Below are 22037 nucleotides of genomic sequence, written 5' to 3' on the forward strand. Positions count from 1 at the left end.
TGGCTTTTGTCACATGGAGGAAGACTGATTGTAAGCTTCCTGGACTGTGTCAAAAAAGCAATATGTGTGTTCTCAGAGTCTTGAGCTGAGCCTCGGGTAGCAGATGTTTCTTCAAATCCCTTTATCAGAGAGTGAACAATTATAGAAATTAGATTCAACATATTTGTTTTCCTTCCTTGACTTCATAGCTTCTGTTTTATCATTCCCTTAATGTTTTCTCTAAAATTCACATAACCAAGAAAAAAAATCATTCATAACTTAACGGAAAACATTCTGAGAACATATTTTGATTTCAGGGAATGTGTTTTTTTTTTTGTGGTGAATTATTAGAATACAATACACAATTTTGGTTCACCACTCAACATCCAAAGAGGTCGTGAAGCAGAACTAGTTGAGAACCATGCTGGTAAAAGATAGATGCACATTCTGGATCACTGCAACTGTAAACTGCCTACATCTAACATTATCTTACTGATTAAAGTCTAAGTGTATTTTAGTTATTAAATATTGATACATTTAACATTGTATGGTTTTACAGTGATTTTACCACAGAACAGAATCTGGCTGAACTCAAGAGGTCTGATGTGTTTTATTAGCGCTAATGCTAACCTTTGTTACCCTGAACATTTCCACTCCGATAAAATCCATTTAGGATCGAACAACCCTGTGGTAAAGACACTTTAGTGAAACTTGAAAAATGTTAAACTCTCACAATAAAACCGTGCTGTCAAACTGGCTGTGTGTGTGCGTGTAGGTGTACATGTAGCTTTAAATAGCCACGTGCACCTTCACCACTGAAGCACTTTCCATTATATTCTAACGTCTCCTATGAATCATTTAACACAGAAATAATGCTAGGTTATGTCGAAGATATATGTTGTGGTAACAGCACTCTATGTGTCATTCTATAGACCCCGTTTTTACTTGTATACCCTTCTCTACATCACCTACCTGTAAGTTGAACTAAGTTTAGACATCTAGCTTCAGCGAAAGTTTCTGCTTTAAAGTCGTTTGCGATAGTCTTTTCTTGTGATGTACTGTATACTTGAGGGAAACGGCTTCTCGAACAAGAAATAATGTAGGGCGGGACTTGATTTTGTCCATAGGGAATTGATTGGATGGTTGTGGATTGCTATTGGTGGATCCTATGCGAGTGACAGGTTGTTCCTAAAAACTCAACGTAGGAGCTTTTTATGAAGTCTGTTGGTAAGGTATAATAAGATAACGGCTTTCTATTTTAATAGCTACTTTAAAATATAATTTATTTCTGAATTTTCAGCACCATTACTCTAGTCTTCAGTGTCACATCAGTGTTGGAAACAGTTGTGCTGCAATATAATTTATAAAAAAAATTGTATAACCTGTGATACTTTTTTTCCAGGATTCTTTGAAAAATCATTTATTTAAAATAGTTTTAATATAAACTACCATTCAAAGAAATTAATCATTTTATTCAGCAAGGATGTGTTAAATTGATTAAAAAAAGTGATAGTAAAGCTTTATATTGTTAGAAAAGATTTGTATTTAGAATAAATGCTGTTCTTTTAAACTTTTTATTCATCAATGAATCCTGAAAAAAGTATCACAGGTTCCAAAAAATAATATTAAGCAGCACACCTTTTTCCAACGTTGATAATTGAGCATCAAATCATCATATTAGAATGATTTCTGAAGGATCATGTGACACTGCAATGATGACACTGCTGAATGAAAATTCAGCTTTGATCACATAAATAAATTATATTTTAAAGTATATTAAAATAGAAAACAATGATTTTAAATTGTAATAATATTTGACAATATTACGTTTTTTTTCTGTATTTTTGATCAAATAAATGCAGGCTTCATGAGCATATGAGACTTCTTTCAAACATTTTATAAATAGTAATGTTTCTAAACTTTTGACCGGTAGGCTACTCAAATTGCTGTTGCAGCTTTAACCACATTTTAGGCCTATATACTGGCTATAGACTGCTTAAATTACATATATGTTGCTCTGTCTCTACAATTTTAGCAGTGCTCCATTTGACAAACTGTCATTTATTTTGTGAAAGCCTCAGTCATGAAGTTATTAACAGGCGTACAGTAATGTTCCATGACTTAATTACAGCCGATTGATTTTTGCCTAATGTTGCTCATAATTTTGTGCACATTAAACTAACTCAAAGTCTAATATGCTGATAATAGCCTATATGCACAGTTCATGGCAACTTGATAATTAGCTAATATTAAGCAGTACAGCGCGAGTGTGGTAAGTGACAGTGGACTGCTGCTGTCCTCTAGTGGTCAGATAGGGCATTGTTTTATTGCATAGTGTCAGTCATATTGGCTGTGCCCTATTTGCATACTAGACACTAAAATGGATAAACTATGCTACAATTTTGAGTATGTAGAAGTATTCCACTATTTGGATGCCATTTATTCCCACCCAGTATTGGGATATTCCCATCTCTCCTTTGACACATACAGTATATATTATTCATTTGCATGCCACATTTTCACTTTTCTTCAACTGAAAAAGATTTGTCATATTTTTTGTTCTGTTGTGCAAGTCAAACAAGACATACTAAAATGCAAAAATCAAACTGAAACTTAAATTGTAATATACGTTTAAACTATTATAGTTTTTACTAATATTTTGAATTAGCTTTTCATTTCATATTTTCAGTCATGTTTAGTAATGTTATGTGATTTTATCATTTTAGTTTTTTATTTTAAATTATTTCTATTTAAATTATTATTTCTAAATAGTTTTTATTTTATTTTAGTACACTTAGTAATTTAAGTATTTAAAAAGTTATTTCAAAATAAGTAATAACTTATTTCAGTTATAAGACAAGCCAACATTTACATTTTTTTGTATTTTATTTTTATTTCAATATCAATTATTAAAATTTTTTTTAATAGTTTTAGTTAATAATTACACTGATATAGGCACTTTTGGTGTACTGTTTTCAACAAACTTATTTGAGACACTAATTATAATCTTGCATACTATTTATGATGGATAGCAAATTTGAATATTTAACTCGCTATGACGGAAAAACTGCAAAGTGTTATATCAAGAACAGCATCATTGACTCATAACAGATGCAACACGTAGCGTATTATGTATATATGCATATATAGTTGGTTTAAACCAAATTCAGGACACTTGTGTGGTATGTATGAGAATATATGATTAGGAAATGTATGATTTGTAAGAAATTAAAAACTCAACAAAAACTAGCAACGCCCTTTTAAACTTCTCACTTTTTTTCTCAGAATCGCAAACATACACCCTCATGTTCATACCGGAAGTAGGCTCAAGGCAGATTGCAAGAAAGGAAGTGAGATGCAACACTTTTATAAACAACATTGTTGCTTCTTCAGCATATGTATCTGGCGTGATATTATATGTGTGAAATGTGAAGAGGAAGAAAAGTCATCACTGGACATTAATGTGGCCACAGCTCACAGAGAAATGTAATATAGTAATTATATATTTATTTAATATTAGTTTAGAAATATACAGTGTGTGTATGAAAACATGGGATTTAACAGAATAAGGTTCCATTTGTTAAGTTCACTGTACATTTTTTAAGTACAAAAAACTTGGATGTTTAAGGCATATCATAACTCAAGTCAGTCTAATCTTGTGTAACTTATAGAAAAGTTTAAAATTACTTATTTTGATGAGTTAACAATGTAAAAACATATGTTGTCACAGCTTATTCATAGCTTTTGAAATAACATGAAATATATTTCTGAAGAATTTATTAATCTTAGTCCATATACATTGTAAAAAAAAAGTTATGACAACATATGTTTTACATTGCTTTAACTCATCAAAATAAGTTAAGCAGTTTTCAACTTTTTTTCAAGAATTTTAAGACAGCAACTTTTTTACAGTGTATAAATGTCAGCATCTACTAATACATTATTAAAATCAAAAATTGTATCTGTTCACATTGTTTAATGGACCTGATTTAGCATGAACTAACAAAGAACAGTTGTATTTGTATTAACTTGTTAATAATTATTAATAAACACTGTAACAAATGTGTTGTTCATTGTTAGTTCATGCATTGAATAATGTGTAAAATAAAGTTATGTAATGAAGAAGAAATATCATGTTTTTTTAATTACTGATTGTCACCTAATTTTCTTATAATTTGGTGCACATTAACTTCAACTCAAGGCTAATAAACAAACAAAAAATAAGTTATGATATAACGAGGAAGAAATGTTTATATAATATGGTTCTTGACTATTTATAGTTCGATAGGTAAGCTACAAAAACAAAACGTCTTTTAGAACAGGGTATGATATTATTATAGTATAGTATAAGATATGTAGGAGGATGCACATTTTGTTAGACGTGTGATTATACAGTCATGTCACCTTTGACAGAGTGACCCGAAGCTCTTGCATGTCAACATCTAGTGCTATTGAGTAAATGTGGCATTACTTCTTGTAGGTATCCGCCCAGCAACCACAGGAAGTCTTTCTTTCGCTGCTGCTTCTTACAGAGCATCAGCCCCATGCAGCGGAAGTGCACGCTTCTCTCTTTTCACACACATACAACACACCTACAAGAGCCAGAATTGAAGACCTGTGGCTCCCCGTCCCATAAAAGTCCATCTGCATCCTGTTGGACACAGGACTCAGAGACCATGATCAAACGTAAACTGAGTGAGTATATTTGATTGAGGATTTCTGTCATATTGTGTAATCATTCAGACTGACATCTCTTTGCCATGAGGCTTGTTATTGTGGTTAAAGTCTCTGGTCGGTTAAGCAAGTCTATTAAAGTTCAAAATGCCTTTAAACAACGCACCACTGTCCTTGTCGAAGCTATCAACGAGTTCTAAAGGAGCAGAATTGTTGACATTATTGATTTTTATAATGGCCTTAAAGGGTAATGTTCCACTCTTATGAAGGTTAGTGTATTTGAAGGCACTAGTGCATAAACATAGATACGTTTTTAAAAGGCTTTTTGTTGTTTTGCTCACATGCCTTGAGGTAAAGTCAAAGAATCACAACATTCTGAAGACAGTGATGGGATATGGGAATACCGTAATGACATTTGGGGATTCAGCTGCACCAAGCAAATGAATGTACTTCAGACTAGATCAATATGAGCCAAATTGAACATCGACCAAGAGAAAACAAACTCATGATGAAAATAAAAGTCTTTTATATCAGATTAGTTTGAGTATGACTGAGAGATGTATTTCAAAATTGTGTAATATTGTGAGTAAATGTAAAACATTTTAAACCACAGTCATGAAAAAAAAAAAAAAACACATAAAAGTCATAAGTTTTTCCATAGACATTTTCTGAAACGTCATCACTTAGATCTTATGGTTATCATTCAGGAATAACAGAAGCAGAAGGTCTTTAGTTTAAAGTTTAAAACCTAAAATCTATTAAAAAAAAAAATTAAAATAACACATGCTTGTTCATCAGTGTTGCCACAGTTACTTTGAAAAAGTAATCGGATAATCGGTAATATGAAGGTCTCAAAAGACCTTCATATTAGTAATCGGTAATATGAAGGTCTCAAAAGACCTTCATATTACAGCCCTTAATCGGTCCTTCGTGGACACTTTTGGGCACGGGGGTCTGAGGTGTGACCTCAAATTTTGTTTAAAATAAATGTTATATCAATATCTTCAATAATATAAAAACTATCAATTTATGCAGTTCTTTTTTATTTTTGTTGAATTTTTTAATTTATTTACCACTAAAAGTACCATATTTTTATGTAAAATATATCTATTTTATATATTATTTTTTTATATATTTAATATTGATTTAACTTGGGTAAAAAAATCTATTTGAGTACCGTATGTTCAGAGGGCCAAAACCTAAAAATGTGATGACTTTGGGGACATCTGGTGACCTATATTGGTATAAAATTAAAACATTTTAGTAGCCACTAGATGGCAATAATAGTACCCAATGGCAACATTAAGCATAGCTGCATAAAGGCTGAACTTTATAAACCAATGTTTTAACGAATTTAACCTCTTAAGTTTTACATTTTATCACAAGTTAAAATTGTAAATTTTTACAAAAAAAACATCTTTGTTGTTTTAGACTATACAAACATGCCAAAACATGCTTAGACAAATCTGACCGTGCAATAAGAAAAAGACAAAGTAGGAGATCATGTATAATTTATTTTTTATTTTTAACAAAATCATTAAATTTAAATAACTCAAAAAGGTTAATGGTACCAAACAGATAAGAATAACAATAAACCTAACAATAACAACAAAAAAGTAAGTGTTAACTTTCTGGTAAGTGTAAACAATGTAAACCTGACAAATATGCTTACATGCACTTGTGGCAGCAGGTAATTGTAACAAATAAATTCTTTGCATTTTTTGAAGACAATGCTGTTTTTTTTCTTGTGCTGCACTGAATCTCTTTGCCATTGTGCTGCTTCAGAATTAACTGAAAAAACAACTGCCACTGAGGTTTAGGTAGCATGCAGCAGACATGTTTTGTTTGTAAGCAACAACAAATCTTGCAGCAGTGCAAAAAAAAAAAGCTCTGAAATCTATTAAATTCCCATTCATTCCTATGGGTGCCCATTTTTGTCCACGAAGGCCCAATTAAGGAGGGTTTTTTTTCCCAACCACTTAACATCATAAAATCGAGTCAATTTTTTTTGTGTTCAGGTGCCAAACATAGAAAAAGTAGCCAAGTCTTGTAACGCTCAGATTAAGGGAAGTATTTTTAAATTTAAATAAAAACAATATTTTGCCCACATTTGTCCCGAAGGTCCTTTGAGGGTTAAAAAGTAACTTAGTTACTTTACAGAATACTTGATTTTAAAAGTAACTAAGTTAGATTACAAGTTACTTTATTAGTTACATTCAGCAGTTGCCGACAACACCCCTGCCGCCTCAACATAGAAATGATAACCGTTTTTGCCAACACTCACTTTATTGGAAGTGCATTTTTAACAGTAACGTCAACAATGTATCTCCTGACATTTTAAGTTGAAATTAAAGTTGTTTTAATAAAAAATTTAATAAAGACAGTCTTTCTTGACTTCACTTAATATAAATACTCTCCCCGAGACGCAAGAAGAAAGAAAAAATATATATATTTTTTACTAAGGAAAATGACTAAAATAGTAACTCACAGTGACTTGGATAAATTACTTTAATCTGGTTTGGAAATAGTAACGCGTTAGATTAATCGTTACTGGAAAAAAGTAGTCAGATTAGAGTAACTGTTAAGAGTAAGTTACTGGCATCACTGATGTTCATATACACACACCAGTCTATTGCAAGTAAAAATACAGATAAAGGAACAATTTTACAGAACGTTTTGCGTTATTAAAAGTTGTCACAATGGAATGCCCATTAAGCAGTAACAATGAAAATGTAACAGTATGATTAAAATAAATATAGCAATATTAAAACTTTATTTGGTCAATAATATAGAATGGAATTCTATAAAATGACAACATATAAAACACATAAAATGCAACAACTTACCCCGACTTGAACTTTATGAAAAATACATTTTACCTGAGAAAAATAACGTAACCTTTCAGTTGAAATCTATTTTTATTTTATAGACTGACTATGTAGTCCAGTGTGGTTTTGTATCTCCTCTCTATATATGAAAATTTGTATATGTTGGCATTTCAAATTATGCACATATTGCAATTGCTAAAAATAATTAAACAGTAAAGTAGATATTTAAATATTTATTCTTTACATATTAAGCAAGACAACTGACATTTGTGTTTTAGGACTTGCTATGGACCCTTATCAGCATCACAAATCTATTTTTACAAATTGTAATGCATATATAACACTACATATTGTGTTATATTTCCTAGTCAGTAAACAAAAAACTGTGACGGTGTTTCTAATACAGTGGCTGAGGGAGAGACGGCACATTTGACATCTTTCTCATTTCTTTCATCACTCTACATTTTTCCCTCTTTTGGAAAGTCATGGAAACTCTATCACAGATCTTTTTTTCTTTTGCTTTGAGAGCAGTGTGAGCACACAAAACAGGTTTAATATCCTTAATAATTTGCATAGCTGTGTTTCTACTCAATACCCGAAAAGTTCAATACCCGAAAATACATTAAGAACTACATCACTTTTAATAGTCTCATGTGTTATTAATTTCAGTCTGTCTGATTATGTATATACTCAGACCAATTGACAAGAAACAAAACCAGAACAGGGCTAAACTGTGACGATCCCCAGAGAGCTATAATTATTAAGATGAATGAATAGACATTCCAACAGTGACAAAGACAACATTCAGAGCAGGCCCTGACATTGAACATCATGCTAGAAACAAATTACGATAAAGCTTTATTTTAAGAATCGCCTTCCTGTTTGTATAGTATCTTAATTTCCTCCCCCGTTCATCATTATCACTGTTCTGCAACCACGACATGATTTTCATAAGAAAGAAATATTCTGGCTTCATCTATGAGAAGCTGAAAGGTTCAGATGGCTGTTTTAGAGACTTACAGGACCAAAGAATTTTTCCCACAGACAAGGTCAGGGCTTGCATATTTACTTAAGAGGTTACATGCTTCTTTCTCACATTGAAATAACTTTTGGAATGGCAGGGACCCTAGGGTGCACAGTCAGCCCTCAGTGGGCGTCATAAACCTTTTTTTCTTCTTCTAACCATTCGAGGCATTTAGAAAACTGAGTTACCAAGTTACAGCATGCATAACATGTTTTCTCCTTTCTCAGGCTTCAAGTGGTTTGGTAGTCTCACCAACCTCCGGCGGAAATCAGATGGCCAGAAGGATGATGGAGCTCTCAAAGAGGTTTCCGCTGACGATAATGGCATGAGTCCACGGAGCCAGAATTATGCCAGCTCCAGTGAAATGTACACGCACATGGGCACAATGCCACGTCACCCGAAGAAGGACAAAATCTTGAAGAAGAGCAAGTCCAAGGACAAGGACAAGACCAACCTCAATCGGAGTCAAAGCATGAGACCTGCACAAGACCATGTAGTTGATTCACCCCTTCTCAGCGTACTCTCCTGGAAGGGCATGGAGGTCCTGGATAACCCCATAATGGAGGAAAAACCAACTGTAGGGACCAGAGATCACATCCAGAATCGTGACCTTCCACCTCCACCAACTGTGGATGGATACGCAACAAAGCTGGAAGATGAACATAAGGAGCCTGTAGTTGACCCACCGAGTGCATATCTAGAACCTTCCCCAGATCTATATTTGAGCAAAGAGTCAAACGTCCAGCCAGTGCTGCCCAAGAAAAAACATAAAGAAGATGCTTCCGTGAAGGACGCTGAGGAGCTCCAGGTGGACAGTAACTTGATTCAGTTGCCTCTGAAGATAAGCAACCAGATGAAGCCGAAGACTAATATAGGATCAGACTGTAAACCAGACAGTCAGGAAAAGATGGAGCCTAACAGGTAAACATCAGTTACTTGATTTTTGAGACTTGTTTTATAGCATTAAGTACAGTAGCTACGTTCATTCAGTACAGTACACTTGAAACAGAAGTTGCGAAAGTCTTTTCTTCCCTATTGTGACGTATATCGGCTGCCTGAACAAGAAAAAATATAGGACAGGACTTTAATTTGTCCATTAGGAATTGATTGGATCAACAAATATTGAGTAAAAACAGTATTGTATCCACATGTAATGAAGAAGGTTGTGAGAAGGAAGGGGAGATCACATCACTACTCATTCTTCAAGAAAATCGTTGTATTACTTATAAATTTTTCCAATGAAGCTTCAACACAAAGTGCGCACATCTAACGAGCAAAAAGCTCAACGAGGGCGTTCAACCACAAAAAAAAGGAAGGAAAAGTTGGCTCACCACAGTTCCAAAAATAGAAAAACTTTATTTCATGTTCTCACTACAGGTGACGTCTCGAGCCCAGTGGCGCTTCATCAGATTTTTTTTCCAATGGGAAAACAAGAACGAGAAAAAAGCATATTGTTTTATACTTTCTCTAGTTGTTTTCACTGGAAGTTCGGCAGCTTCGCTACAGAAAGCTGACAGAAACACTGAAGTGAATAGTAATTGCTATGGAAATGATACACTGACATTTTAGTTGCATTGGTGTAAACATCCAGCTGGTGACATCCAGCTCCACCTCTGTGGACACCATGGGTTGAGCTTGACCTAGACCAGCTCCACCTCTGTGGAGGGATAGAGTTATGGGTGTGGTTGGACCTTCTAGCTCCACCATTATGCCCAAATTACATCCAGGGAGAGGGAGCTGGACTTCACGCTCCACCCATGGCTCTGCAGTGAGCAGCATCTCTATACATCTGTCTACACTGGAAGCGAATGACGTGACACATCACAAAAGCACATGAAACACATTATAATCAGTTGCTGTTTTCAAAATTGCATACTATTCTTATTAGGTCTGCCATAGAAAGATATGGTAATAGTACGGGTATTATATGGTTTCGAATTTGGCAAGTGATTCTGTCTACATTGGACGTGTGGCAAGTCGTCGACAGTAAATGCGTGCTTGCGCCACCAAAAACAGGACAAAAAGACAAGTTTCTGTTTGTAAATTTGTGGCGCAAAACGCACCCTAAACAAATACCCCCTTTCATAAATATTGCTTGCAGCTCCAGTAATGTCCAAACCGGGGTTGCTGCGGCGTGGGATTTGGGTGCACTAAACACCGCAGCCGCTAGCGTCAGTTGCTAGCTTGCCTCTTGAGGCCAGGCTCTTTACACGCACTGCTCTACAAGCCTATGTCTGTTACACTCACACACCCCCCACTCCCGTCCAGTTCAACGGCCTACTCGACCCGCTCCGAGTGTTTGTCTCTAGTGCGCCTCTTGAGGGGGAGTGAGGTTTACACGCACAGCTCTACTCTTCTACATCCGTTACATTTAGAAACTTTTCTTCCTTGTTCATCTAATTTTCTTCCGTTTTTCTAGCTGAAAAGTCCTTGATAACATCAGTAAAGTCAATAGACATTCATGTTTTTTTTGTTGTTGTTTTTTGCCAAGACCAGTTTTGAGAATGATTTGAGAATTCGAGTGTCGAAATATCCACACAATAGCGTCTCGAATACTCTCCCTGTCCCAAATGGCACCCCACTTGCGGTCTTGTGGACAATGGCCGCCACGTGCGTATGTCCGTTATGGCCGTATAGGGTGTCCCATTTGTCATTTTAGGTGTCACAAGGGTGCTCACAAGTGTGGACTCGGAGGAAGATCGTGAGGGCTTAGAGTTCCATTTGGGACAGGGCCACAGTCTGTATGAATGTGCAATGGGATCTATCAGCTGTAAAAATAATGAAAGTGACTAAAGTAATATCAAAGATGACGAAGTAATATAACATGGCTAACGTTTTGGTGCAAGTTCATCAAATTAATCAAATCAATCAAGTCAACTGATAACTGATTGAGACATTACATTGAGTTACAGAATTACAGAAAGAGTAGGGGTATAACCCCTGGCTAAATTCCCTCCATTGACCTTATCAATCATGTCCTCCCAGGTGGATAGTGAACACTGGTGGGGGGTGAGGAGAGACCCCCTGATATGATTGTAAAGCGTTTTGGGTGTACAATAGTACGTAATAAAGCATTATATAAATGTTTTATTCATTCATTCATTCAACTCTTTCCAGATAAATCAGGAAGCTGCACTGTAATGTCAGACTAGACTAATCCTCGTGTCTGACCACATACCGTGACAGCGTGGTTTTGTGAAACAATATATTCCCTCGTTCATTTGTGACACCGGTTCTGGCTCATTATACATGTACATCAGTATTGATGTCACGCTTGAGATATTCTCGGAAGATAAAGGCTGAGAAAAAAGAAAAAAAAAAACATTACTGTGATTCTCCCGTATCTGCTCTGCTCCGGTATCTAATACAGTTTATCTAGGGGGCCTAGACTCCAGTGAAAACCGTTGTGTGATTTTTTTTGTGTGGTAATAACAAAATGCCAGAATATTAAAGTGATAGTTCCCCCAAAAAAGGAAATTAATTTACTCACACTCATGTTGTCCCAACCCTATATGACTTTCTTTCTTCTGCTGAACACAAAAGATATTTTGAAGAATATGGGTGACCAAACAGTTGATGGGCCCCATTGACTTCCATAGTAAATGAGGCCCAACTATTTGGTTACAGACATTCTTCAAAATATCTTCTTTTGTGTTCAGCAGAAGAAGGAAAATCATACAGGTTTGGAACAACTTGAGGGTGAGTAAATGATGACAGAATTGTCATTTTTGGCTGAACTATCCCCTTAAAATTATTTTGAAGTGAAATTATTTACTGATGTTTGGGATGCATCATGGGAAATGTGGCTGTTGAAAATTATTTTTATATCAGGCTTTAAAATATTACGTCCCCTGCATGGTATTGTCAGGGTTGTCTATGTCTGTTTAGTTTCATCATGAATTGTTTTTGTTTTCTCTGTTCCCGTTCTGTGTTTCTTGTTCATTAATTCTTGATTAATCCCTCAACAGTTTCTGTTCTGGTCAATTAAATCTCCCTGTGTATTTCAGCCCTTACTTTCCATCTTTTCTATGCTTTAACATGGTTGCGTTCTCCTGAGTTTCCTGTGTCTTGCGCATCTTTACAGTCACACACGACAGCTACAGCCATATTTCCCATTTCACTTGCTGGTATGTAAACGACTGGCAATGAGGACACAATCTGTGACTGTTTGTTTGATCAGTGAGGTCAACAAAAGTGTTTCAATGGTGACCCTCAAAAATTCACATTAGAGGGCAGCAGCGAGCAACAGGATGAACAGGGATGCAAAGGAAAGTTGTTGTTCATTCTGTTCAGCGTCCAAAAGGACTTGACAAACCATATGAAGAAACAGACTGGCAAATTTAATTTACCATTTTTAAACACACTTATTGGGCCAGAAAAAGGTGTTGTTGTTTTCTTTCTGTGTTGTTTGAGTATGAAGTTGCACAAGGATTTAAGGTGAGTTTATCATTGTCAGTATGTTATACTATGTGTTGCAGAGTAAAATGTCAAAACATTTACATGGTAATGGTAGTTTCCTCTAAAATGTTATTTTACTGCTACTACAAAAACACAAGTTTCATAATCTTTCTGTAATTTCATGTCATTTGTTTTACTTTTTTAATTTTGATGACAGTAGTGGCTAAATTGCATGTTATTCATATTCAATAGGCTAATATTAAGTAAATATATAGTGAACTTGAAACTTTAAATCTAAAACTGTATACTTTGAATTCACCACCCTTTACAAAAGTGTCCTGTGGTTATATAGAGTATAGTTATTATATCAAATAATAATGCTTTTGTTACTTTGAGATTTTATATTGCGCAAAAGAAAATGCAAAAGAAGAGGCGTTTTAATGCAGGCAAACTGTAAAATACATAAGCGTTGTATCCTGGATTGTTATAATTAGATTGTACTTGATCATAGATCTTTTTAAACGACACTTGGTTTGTTGTTTGCAAGCCAGATATTTTCCCTGTCATTTGTAAATGCGGCTGAAAGAGAATAATGATGTGAGGTCAACCAGCACAGCTGGAGGATGTGAGAAATGTCTTCAGGAAACAGTGTGTTAAGTGTCTTCCTGCTTTTGTAAGCAATGTTTTAAGAGTTTCACCTTCACCAGCATCACTCTACCAGGACAACCTCTGATAAAACAGTATAAAAGATTATCTTTCACTAAACGAAGATCATTCACAGTCAAAATTCAAGTGGTCACCTCATAAAATCTTTTGTGGCAGTATTCAGCTGTAAGCAGCTTCGACGAATGCATGCATTGTGTTTTGAGTGTTGGACCATTGAACATGAATTCATGTGATCCAAGACAACATTTTTTTTATTCAGTTCCTACACTTTTCGTCCCTGACAAGTTGGGCGTACTAGATCACCCCCAAACCCTTCCAAACACACAACTTTTGCAAACTTTTTCCAACTAATACTGCAAATGAACATTCATTTAAGTAAAAGAATAACAAATAAAATGAATATAAATGTAATACAATTAACGTATTATTATTAATAATAAATATATTCATTAAAATATTGTATTCATAACATTAAAACAATAATGATTAATTATTATTAATTAAATAAATGACCATTTTGATATTACATGACCAGCCAAAATAAATAAAACCCCATTTTTTGGACAAATTTGTCATGGCCTGTGAACAGGGTTTTTCTTCAATGGCATCTTTTGCTGCTGTGTGATTTTTGCATCCACACCACAAGATGTCAGTGTAAAATTCAAGATGTCAAAACTGGCTTGACATACACCTGGAGGCAACACTTATCTTTTTAAAAGCAGTTTTTTTTTTTCATTCATGTGTTTCAGAAAAAGAAACTTCTGTTCAACACACACCGTTTCACTTTGACTGAACATTCATTCAATGTCTTTTCAGTGTGTTTGGCTGTGGTTCCACACACTTCTGCTTTTATTGAAACATTTCCCATGCTGAAAGTAATTTCTTGGCCTGATTTGATGGTAAATTTGCTGTTGTTTTGTGATTTGCATCTTTACCAAAAACTCTTTCTGTCGTGTATGTAGGAAAGACTGGGGCTACAGTATATCACACTTTTACACCGATGACAATTCCTCAGGGTTTATTTAAGTCAATTTCTGAAACTTTTGAACATTCAACAAGAAAATATATCACAACATATATATGTTAATATATTTTATAAAAAGTGTATTATAGGCTGTTTACAAATCAGTAATATATTCCTCTTTCATTCTAAATATTCCACACAACCTGAAACATCAAAAAATAATGTTAAAGTTTTTCTTTTTTCCAAAAAGAAAGATGTCAGTTAAAAAGAAAAGAAAAATAATGATTCGATCATATGCCATTTTAATAAAGTAACATTCACTTTACTGTGGTTAAATACTATATCTCTGCAATTCCTGTTTTTGGTTCATCCTCATTTCATCCTGACATTGATGTGGCGTGCAGAAGGAGGAACGTGAACACCCTTTTCACTTCCCTTGGATGTTAAAAAAAAAGATCAAGTTCCTCTGTGAGATTTATGAAGCATCTTCTGACGTGAAAAGGAATCGAAACAGGAACCGTTAAGATAATAGCTTATTTATGAAATCCATCTCATTACAAGTCTCATTCTCGCCCTAAATTCAAAGTTTACGGAAGCCCTAAGAGGCCATGGATTATTATTTTTCTTTCTTGTTTTCTTGCAATCACGACTTAATTATCTTGTGATCTCGACATAACAAGGTTAAAAAAAGACCAACTTTTGTTATGCCGAGATCACACGAAAATTAAGTCGTGATTACGAGAAAACAAGAAAGAAAAATATATTAAATGGCCTTAAAAGGGCTTATGTAAAAGTTTGACCCTGAGGTGGCTTTCAAAAATTTTCATGGGCATAAACATGTACTATTATTCTGTGGAATACTTGATTCTAATAGATAGTACTTTTGTATAATGACACCAAACTGTGTAATTGACTGTTGCATTTGAGAGTTCTCTTTTAATCGAGAACAAAATGTTAGCTTAATTTTTTATGTCAATTTATTTAGTTTGCAATGTAAGTAACTGTGCATAAAGTGGGAGTTTTATTTTACAGCTGACTAGCTGACTGTTAACTATATTTCATAATATACAATATGAATAGTTTGTGCTACAAAACAATTTTGACAATGTTTCTCTTTTCACAGACAGCGGGACACCACAGACAACCAAGGAGAATATGTGGAAGTAAGGCTTTTTTTCTTTCTCTTATAGCAAGACGTCACTTGATAAAGTGCATTTAAACTAGGCAAATCTCTCATCCTTAATAAGGAGGAGCTGGAAATAATTCTATTAATATATCTGTCTATTACTTCAATCTGTCTGTTCTTTGAGGCTTTCTCCTGACAACTTGCTGAATATGGTTATTTCATGCTTAATTAGGCAAAATCCCTGTACTCATTAACTAAAAGCACCATTTGGAGATGTAATAAGAAATTAATCTAATGAGTTCTTTTGGAATGTGCTGATTTGGTGCAAATTAATGTCTTTCCTGTCCCTGCCCTTATTTACAGTCATTAAGATATTAGATTCTGCATTTAACTGCTGTGTACTGAACTCAGTTACCTCTAGATGGTGCTATAAACTGATCTTCATTTCCTGGAGTTCTGGATAAGGGAAGGTTAGGTGTGGCCAGGCCCACATGACCCTCATGCCTTCAAAAATACATTCTCATTTACACACACTGTATAAAAATATGTGCACACAAATACTGAAACTTCCTCTTTGTCTTACTCGTGCACACAGTCTAATGCAGTGGTCCTACAGTGTTTCTTTCTTCTTATGAATGGGAATTGTGAGGAAGTAAACAATTCCGATTCCTTAATTCTTTTAGTACTTTTGAGGAACAAACATTTGCAAAAATGCTGACATCTGCATTGTTTTGCCAAATGTAGAATGCGTAAGCCAGGCAAAGCAGACACACCTTTTGAGGTGCAATTTGAGGGGAAAACTTGAATTAAAGGGCCTGATACCTTGATACCTTGGCAAAGGCCACTAGCCGAAATGTTGGTAAATAAATAGCCAATGCTTAAGAGACTGTGCAGTTTTTGTTCTTTAATTCAAATGTGAAATGTAACATACACTATATTGCCAAAAGTTTTGTGACGCTTGCCTTTACATGCAATTAAACTTTAATGACATCCCATTCTTAATCCGGAGGGTTTAATATGGAGTTGGCCCTTTGCAGATATAACAGCTTCAACTCTTCCGGGAAGGCTTTCCACACGGTTTAGGAGTGTGTTTATGGGAATTTTTGACCATTCTTCTAGAAGCGCATTTGTGAGGTCAGACACAGGAAGAGAAGGCCTGGCTCGCAGTCTTCGCTCTAATTCATCCCAAAGGTGTTCTGTCGGGTTGAGGTCAGGACTCTGTGCAGGCCAGTCAAGTTCCTTCACACCAAAACGCGTCATCCATGTCTTTATGGACCTTGCTTTGTGCACTGGTGCGCAGTCATGTTGGAACAGGAAGGGACCATCCCCAAACTGTTCCCACAAAGTTGTGTGCATGAAATTGTCCAAATATCTTGGTGTGCTGAAGAATTAAGAGTTCCTTTCACTGGAACTAAGGGGCCAAGCCCAACCCCTACAAAACAACCCCACACCATAACCCCCCTTCTCCAAACTTTACACTTGGCACAATGCAGTCAGTAGGGTTGCCATCTTTGATTTGTGAAAAACCGGGACACTCAGATCAAATATGTTTTTGTTTTTTTGCGAGGGGGGGGGGTCAACCCATAATTTGCAAATATACTATGTTAACAGTTGTAGGACTCCCTTTCTTTGTCATAAACGTTGCAATGGCTATAGATTTTTGCGTTTGCTTAATGCAAAACTCGGGTGCTTCTTTGTTTTTGCATGATTTTCCAGCGCTATTTTTCCTTCATATTTAACTGAAATTTTGGCAGGACACAAAACACAGGTAGCGGAGAATGGGTCTCCTTGGGGGTGGGCGTTACCCATTCAGAAAAGTTTTCTCTTTTCGCTCAAGTCTGAGTTGTAGGTTGTAAATCGTTTTATCTTTGACACTGGCGGTGGCTCATCCGATTTTGTTGCAAAACTGAGTTAATATAAAGTTTTTAAAAAGCTAGCAACTGAACACTGTTTTAGCGTGGATGGATGCGTGCGTGCGACCGACCAACAGCACAGGCAGTTGCTAGGCGATAAGTTGAGCCTGTTTACGGACACAGGATTGGATACATCCAGGGGGATTGTCCCTGTAATAAGGGCACTGTAAGTCGCTTTGGATAAAAGCGTCTGCCAAATGCATAAATGTAAATGTAAATGTACATAACCATGAAGAAAATACAGTAACAGTATAAGGAAACGGTTTAATTTGAAGCCAGGAAATTCTACTTTAGAAGTACATTTTCACAAAAAAACGGGACAATTTGTGTCCCGGGAAAGAATATACATTTTCCGGGACAGACGCTCAAAAAAGAGAACAATCCCTGGAAAACCGGGACGGGTGGCAACGCTAGCAGACAGGCAAGTACCGTTCTTCTGTCAACGCCAAACCCAAACTGACAAAGAGAGAAGCATCTGCATCTGACGCTTTACATTGCATTTGGTGATGTAAGGCTTGGGATGCAGCTGCTCAAACCCATTCATGAAGCTCTCTACGCAGAAACTGACTCTGCAGAAAGTTGCTGACTTCTGTGCACCTCAGCATGGGCTGACCCCACTCATGGCCTACCACTTCATGGCTGAGTTGCTGTTGTTCCCAATTGCTTCAACTTTGTTATAATACCACTAACAGTAGACCATGGAATATTTAGTAGTGTGGAAATTTCACAAATGGACTTCAATGCACAGGTGGCAACCTATCACGGTACCACGCTTGAATTCACTGAGCTCTTGAGAGCAACCCATTCTTTCACAAATGTTTGTAGAAGCAGTCTGCATACCTATAGGTGCTTGATTGTATATACACCTTTGGCCATGGAAGGGATTGGAACCTTTGGCCATGGAAGTTATTTGGAGGGTGTCCCAATTCTTTTGGAAATATAGTGTATCTGTAGAACAAGTAGGTTACAGAATGAAATAAGCCAAATATGCAAACACTGGTAATGAAAAAGCTATTTCATTCACTATAGTTTTATTCACAACCTGTCCATGTTGGTATGCATTAAATTTGACTAGTTTCTACCAAATGACAGATGAATTTGCAGTAGATTACAGTACTAGTTTGATTGGATGCACAGTCTCCCTTCCCTCCACTTCTTGGATGCCTCTCTTCTCCACCACAATATGAAACTTTAATAGTGTCTGAGTTAAAATGAGTCTCTGCCCTAAATGTTCACTGTAATGGCAAAAAACAGCTCTTTCAACTGGAAACAGAGATGAACAACTGGTCTTTGCTCCAGAACAGAACGTTCCCAGAGGCCCAGACACTGGTGTTCGTAATTGCATTCTTCCATTCAGCCGTTGATACCAAATGTTTATTTTCTGCTGGGCTGTCACCTAATTATCTCGGCTGTTCCTAGATCTCACACCTTTCCCAGCACCTTAGGATTGAACTCCTAACCTTTCTGCCTAGCCTCTAACACCAATTAGCAGTTTCCTTTCAATAATTGCATCACTCCACCCCACATAAATTCTACTGAAAGAGTAATACCAAAAGTAATACAATGATTCTACTTTGATACTTATACCAAAAAAAAAAAAAAAAAATCATATTATTTCCATTGATTGTACCATATCTAGTAGCATGGTAATGTCATTGTACATGTCCACCGAATCATATTAGGACCATGGTACTTTTTGTTACATTTTAGCATGTTTTCATTTGTATCGAAATGAATAAGACTTAATTGATATTTGTACTTAAAGGCCCACTAAAGTGCCTTGAACTGTGCAGTTCCCACATCCCACTCTAAACGGTTCTCATTCGCGCTTGAATATGTTTATACTATAAAATCTGATGAAATACAATAATTTTTCCCCCTTTTTTTTTTACAATTATCTTATAGCCTAGCCAACAGTTGAATAGGAGTCCAACCTAGTTATACTTAATAAATATATTTGCTGCTTCTTAGCCTAAGTGTTCCCTGCAAGGCTGCAACGGAGTAGCCTATTCTCTGTCTAGAGTGCACAACTGCACAAGCTTATATGGAAAAAGCGCATGCCTGAGCTTGCATTTTGGGTTAAGCTGCGTTGGTTTGACATTGGGGAAAATAGAATAATAGAATCAAAATGTATTAACCTTTTTACCCGTTAGGGATGTGATGGTCAAAAAATGTTCCCTCACCGTCACATTACAATGCTGCACTGTGCAGCCGTGAAAGAATGAAAGTGCGGCCGTGCACATTTTAGTTTTGGTTTTGAATTAGTGCCAATTCGGTTGACGACCAATTCGGGTGATGTCATCAAAATCATTGATCCATATTGGCAGAAGTGGGAGACTGTTCGTTTTGATCTTCTAAATGTGAATTTTTGCGCAATTAGGAAGGATAGCAATTGTGGTGTTTTTCCATGGAAATCTCACTGACACAATGCTATGGTAGGTTGTGTAGGCATTGCTAGGTGGTTCCTAGGGTTTTCTAGATGTCTTTTTTTACTGGTCAAAAGAGGCCAATCCCTGGCCTCTGTGATATTTGGGATTCTTCTTTCAATGTGTTTTGTGTGTTTTTATTGTGCACCAGGCAAAGATCATAATTTAGATTGCTTAGTAAAGTAACAGCACAATCTCCTCAAAAAGCTGCATGGTTTTTGCTCTCACGATTTGGGGTTTTAAAAATAACAATAGTAATAGTTATGCATAAAAGGAATGAGAAATAGAGAGGTAAACAGTCTATGAAGAAAGACAGGCACTGAAATGAGAAAGACAAATTGATGTAAACCCAGCTGGTGAAAGATGGGGGTTGTGAAACCCCTCTTTTTCCACTCCCTCCTGTTTTTCAGCATGGAAATACATACAGAACAGCCAGTTATTCCGGTCAAATCAAATCACTACACAGCTCTGCATTGATTAGTACTGTAAATGGACTAGACCTCACACACTAACATGCTTCTCATGGTCTTCTATTACTGCTACAGATCAAACCAAATGACCGAACTGCTTGATCAGCAAAAGCAGCGCCGACTTGGGCCGGAGCCATATTTTGCATGGCAACTACAATACCCAGAATTCCAAGGGGGCCAAGCTCATTAAAGTTTAATGGAAAGGGGGAGGTCAGGCATTCGGGCCCTGTAGGCAGATGGAGGTAGAGACAAACCCCCTCCACCTCCTCATTATCAGTTCACTCACAGAGTCTAGCTCCTCTCCATTGTACCACTGCACCCTGCCTGCAGGACACTCAATGTGTAATTAATATTTAACGGAGAGGGAGATTGAATGAAAGATTGAGGAGGGGTTGTGAAGGAAAAGCCATGATCAGCATAGATACACACAACAGCGTGATACAGAAAACAAGAAATACAGAGCGAGCACAGAAAGTAGAGATCCAGGACAGAGAGAAAGTTCTCTTTAATATCACAGTTGTTTCTCCTAGACATGAGATTAAGTAAAATTTTGCTAAAGGTTACTTTTCAGATTTGTTTCTGCTTTAGAGTTTCATAAATGATATGTTCCTGCATCTCAAATACTTCTTGGCAGCAATGCCACGGTCATGGTTTCAATGAGATGGAATTGAAAGAATAATGACCGTTTTCAAATATTTCCCTCCATCTTCCATTAGTTAAACAAACAGGTAGTCCCACACCAATATAACGCCATTGGTTGGTCAATTATTGCTGTACTATTCTGGTCAGGACACTCAAATAAGCACAGCAATGCTTTGATAGTACCACAAAGCCACAGGGAAATCAAGCTAAAAAAAAGTAAATTTAGGTAGTAATTTCATCTCTCACATATATCTGTCTGTGGTTGCCATATGTTTGTCACCATGTGTGTGTCATATGAGACCATATCTGTGGTAATAACATGAAATCCTTTTTTCATTACATGATCTCATGAGACAAACCCACACCATAACATATGATGTTAACCCACGGAATGGATTACACCACTATCTTTTTCTCTTTAAGAGCTTCAACTTGACATTCATCCTCCTATTGTTTTAGGCTGATGAGCGTTCAACATGAAATGAACATGTTCTTAGTGGATTATCTGCAAATGCACAATAGCATCAGTCAGATTTCTTTGCAGAATGGGTTTCGTCTAATTATAGCTTTTGTTTTTTCATTGTACGCCTTCCCTAGTTGATACTATAAGCTTCATTGCTTAGTAAGCTTGTTACAGAACCAAATGTATAGACGTAAAATGCTGATGTGATCCTTACAGCCAGACACATGGCTGTCTGGTCTTAGATGATGGATGTGTCCAGCAGGTGTGTCCAATCCTGCTCCTGGAGGGCCACTATCCTGCAGTGTTTAAATCCAAATTAAACGTATCTCAGCCAGCTAATCAAGATCTTTAGTGTTACTACAAACTTCCAGGCAATTGTGTTGCAGCAGGTTGAAACCAAACTCTGCAGGACATTGGCCCTCCAGGAACAGGATTGGACACCCCTGATTTAATGGAATAGTTTA

The 22037-nt window shown here is 36.2% G+C and overlaps 1 protein-coding gene across 1 annotated transcript in view; it reads left to right on the forward strand.

Moving 5' to 3' along the window:
- The first annotated feature begins 4513 nt into the window (after positions 1-4513).
- sh2d3ca (SH2 domain containing 3Ca) overlaps positions 4514-22037 on the forward strand; it is a 60436-nt gene continuing 42912 nt past the window's right edge. The window contains exons 1-3 of the mRNA XM_079804516.1: positions 4514-4674; positions 8733-9426; positions 15657-15696. Of these exons, the coding sequence (XP_079660642.1) occupies positions 4524-4674; positions 8733-9426; positions 15657-15696 (885 nt within the window). The 5' untranslated portion in view covers positions 4514-4523. The remainder of the gene's footprint in view (positions 4675-8732; positions 9427-15656; positions 15697-22037) is intronic.

The sequence above is a fragment of the Gobio gobio genome (genome assembly GCF_949357685.1).
Source record: "Gobio gobio genome assembly, chromosome: 22".
NCBI lineage: Eukaryota > Metazoa > Chordata > Actinopteri > Cypriniformes > Gobionidae > Gobio > Gobio gobio.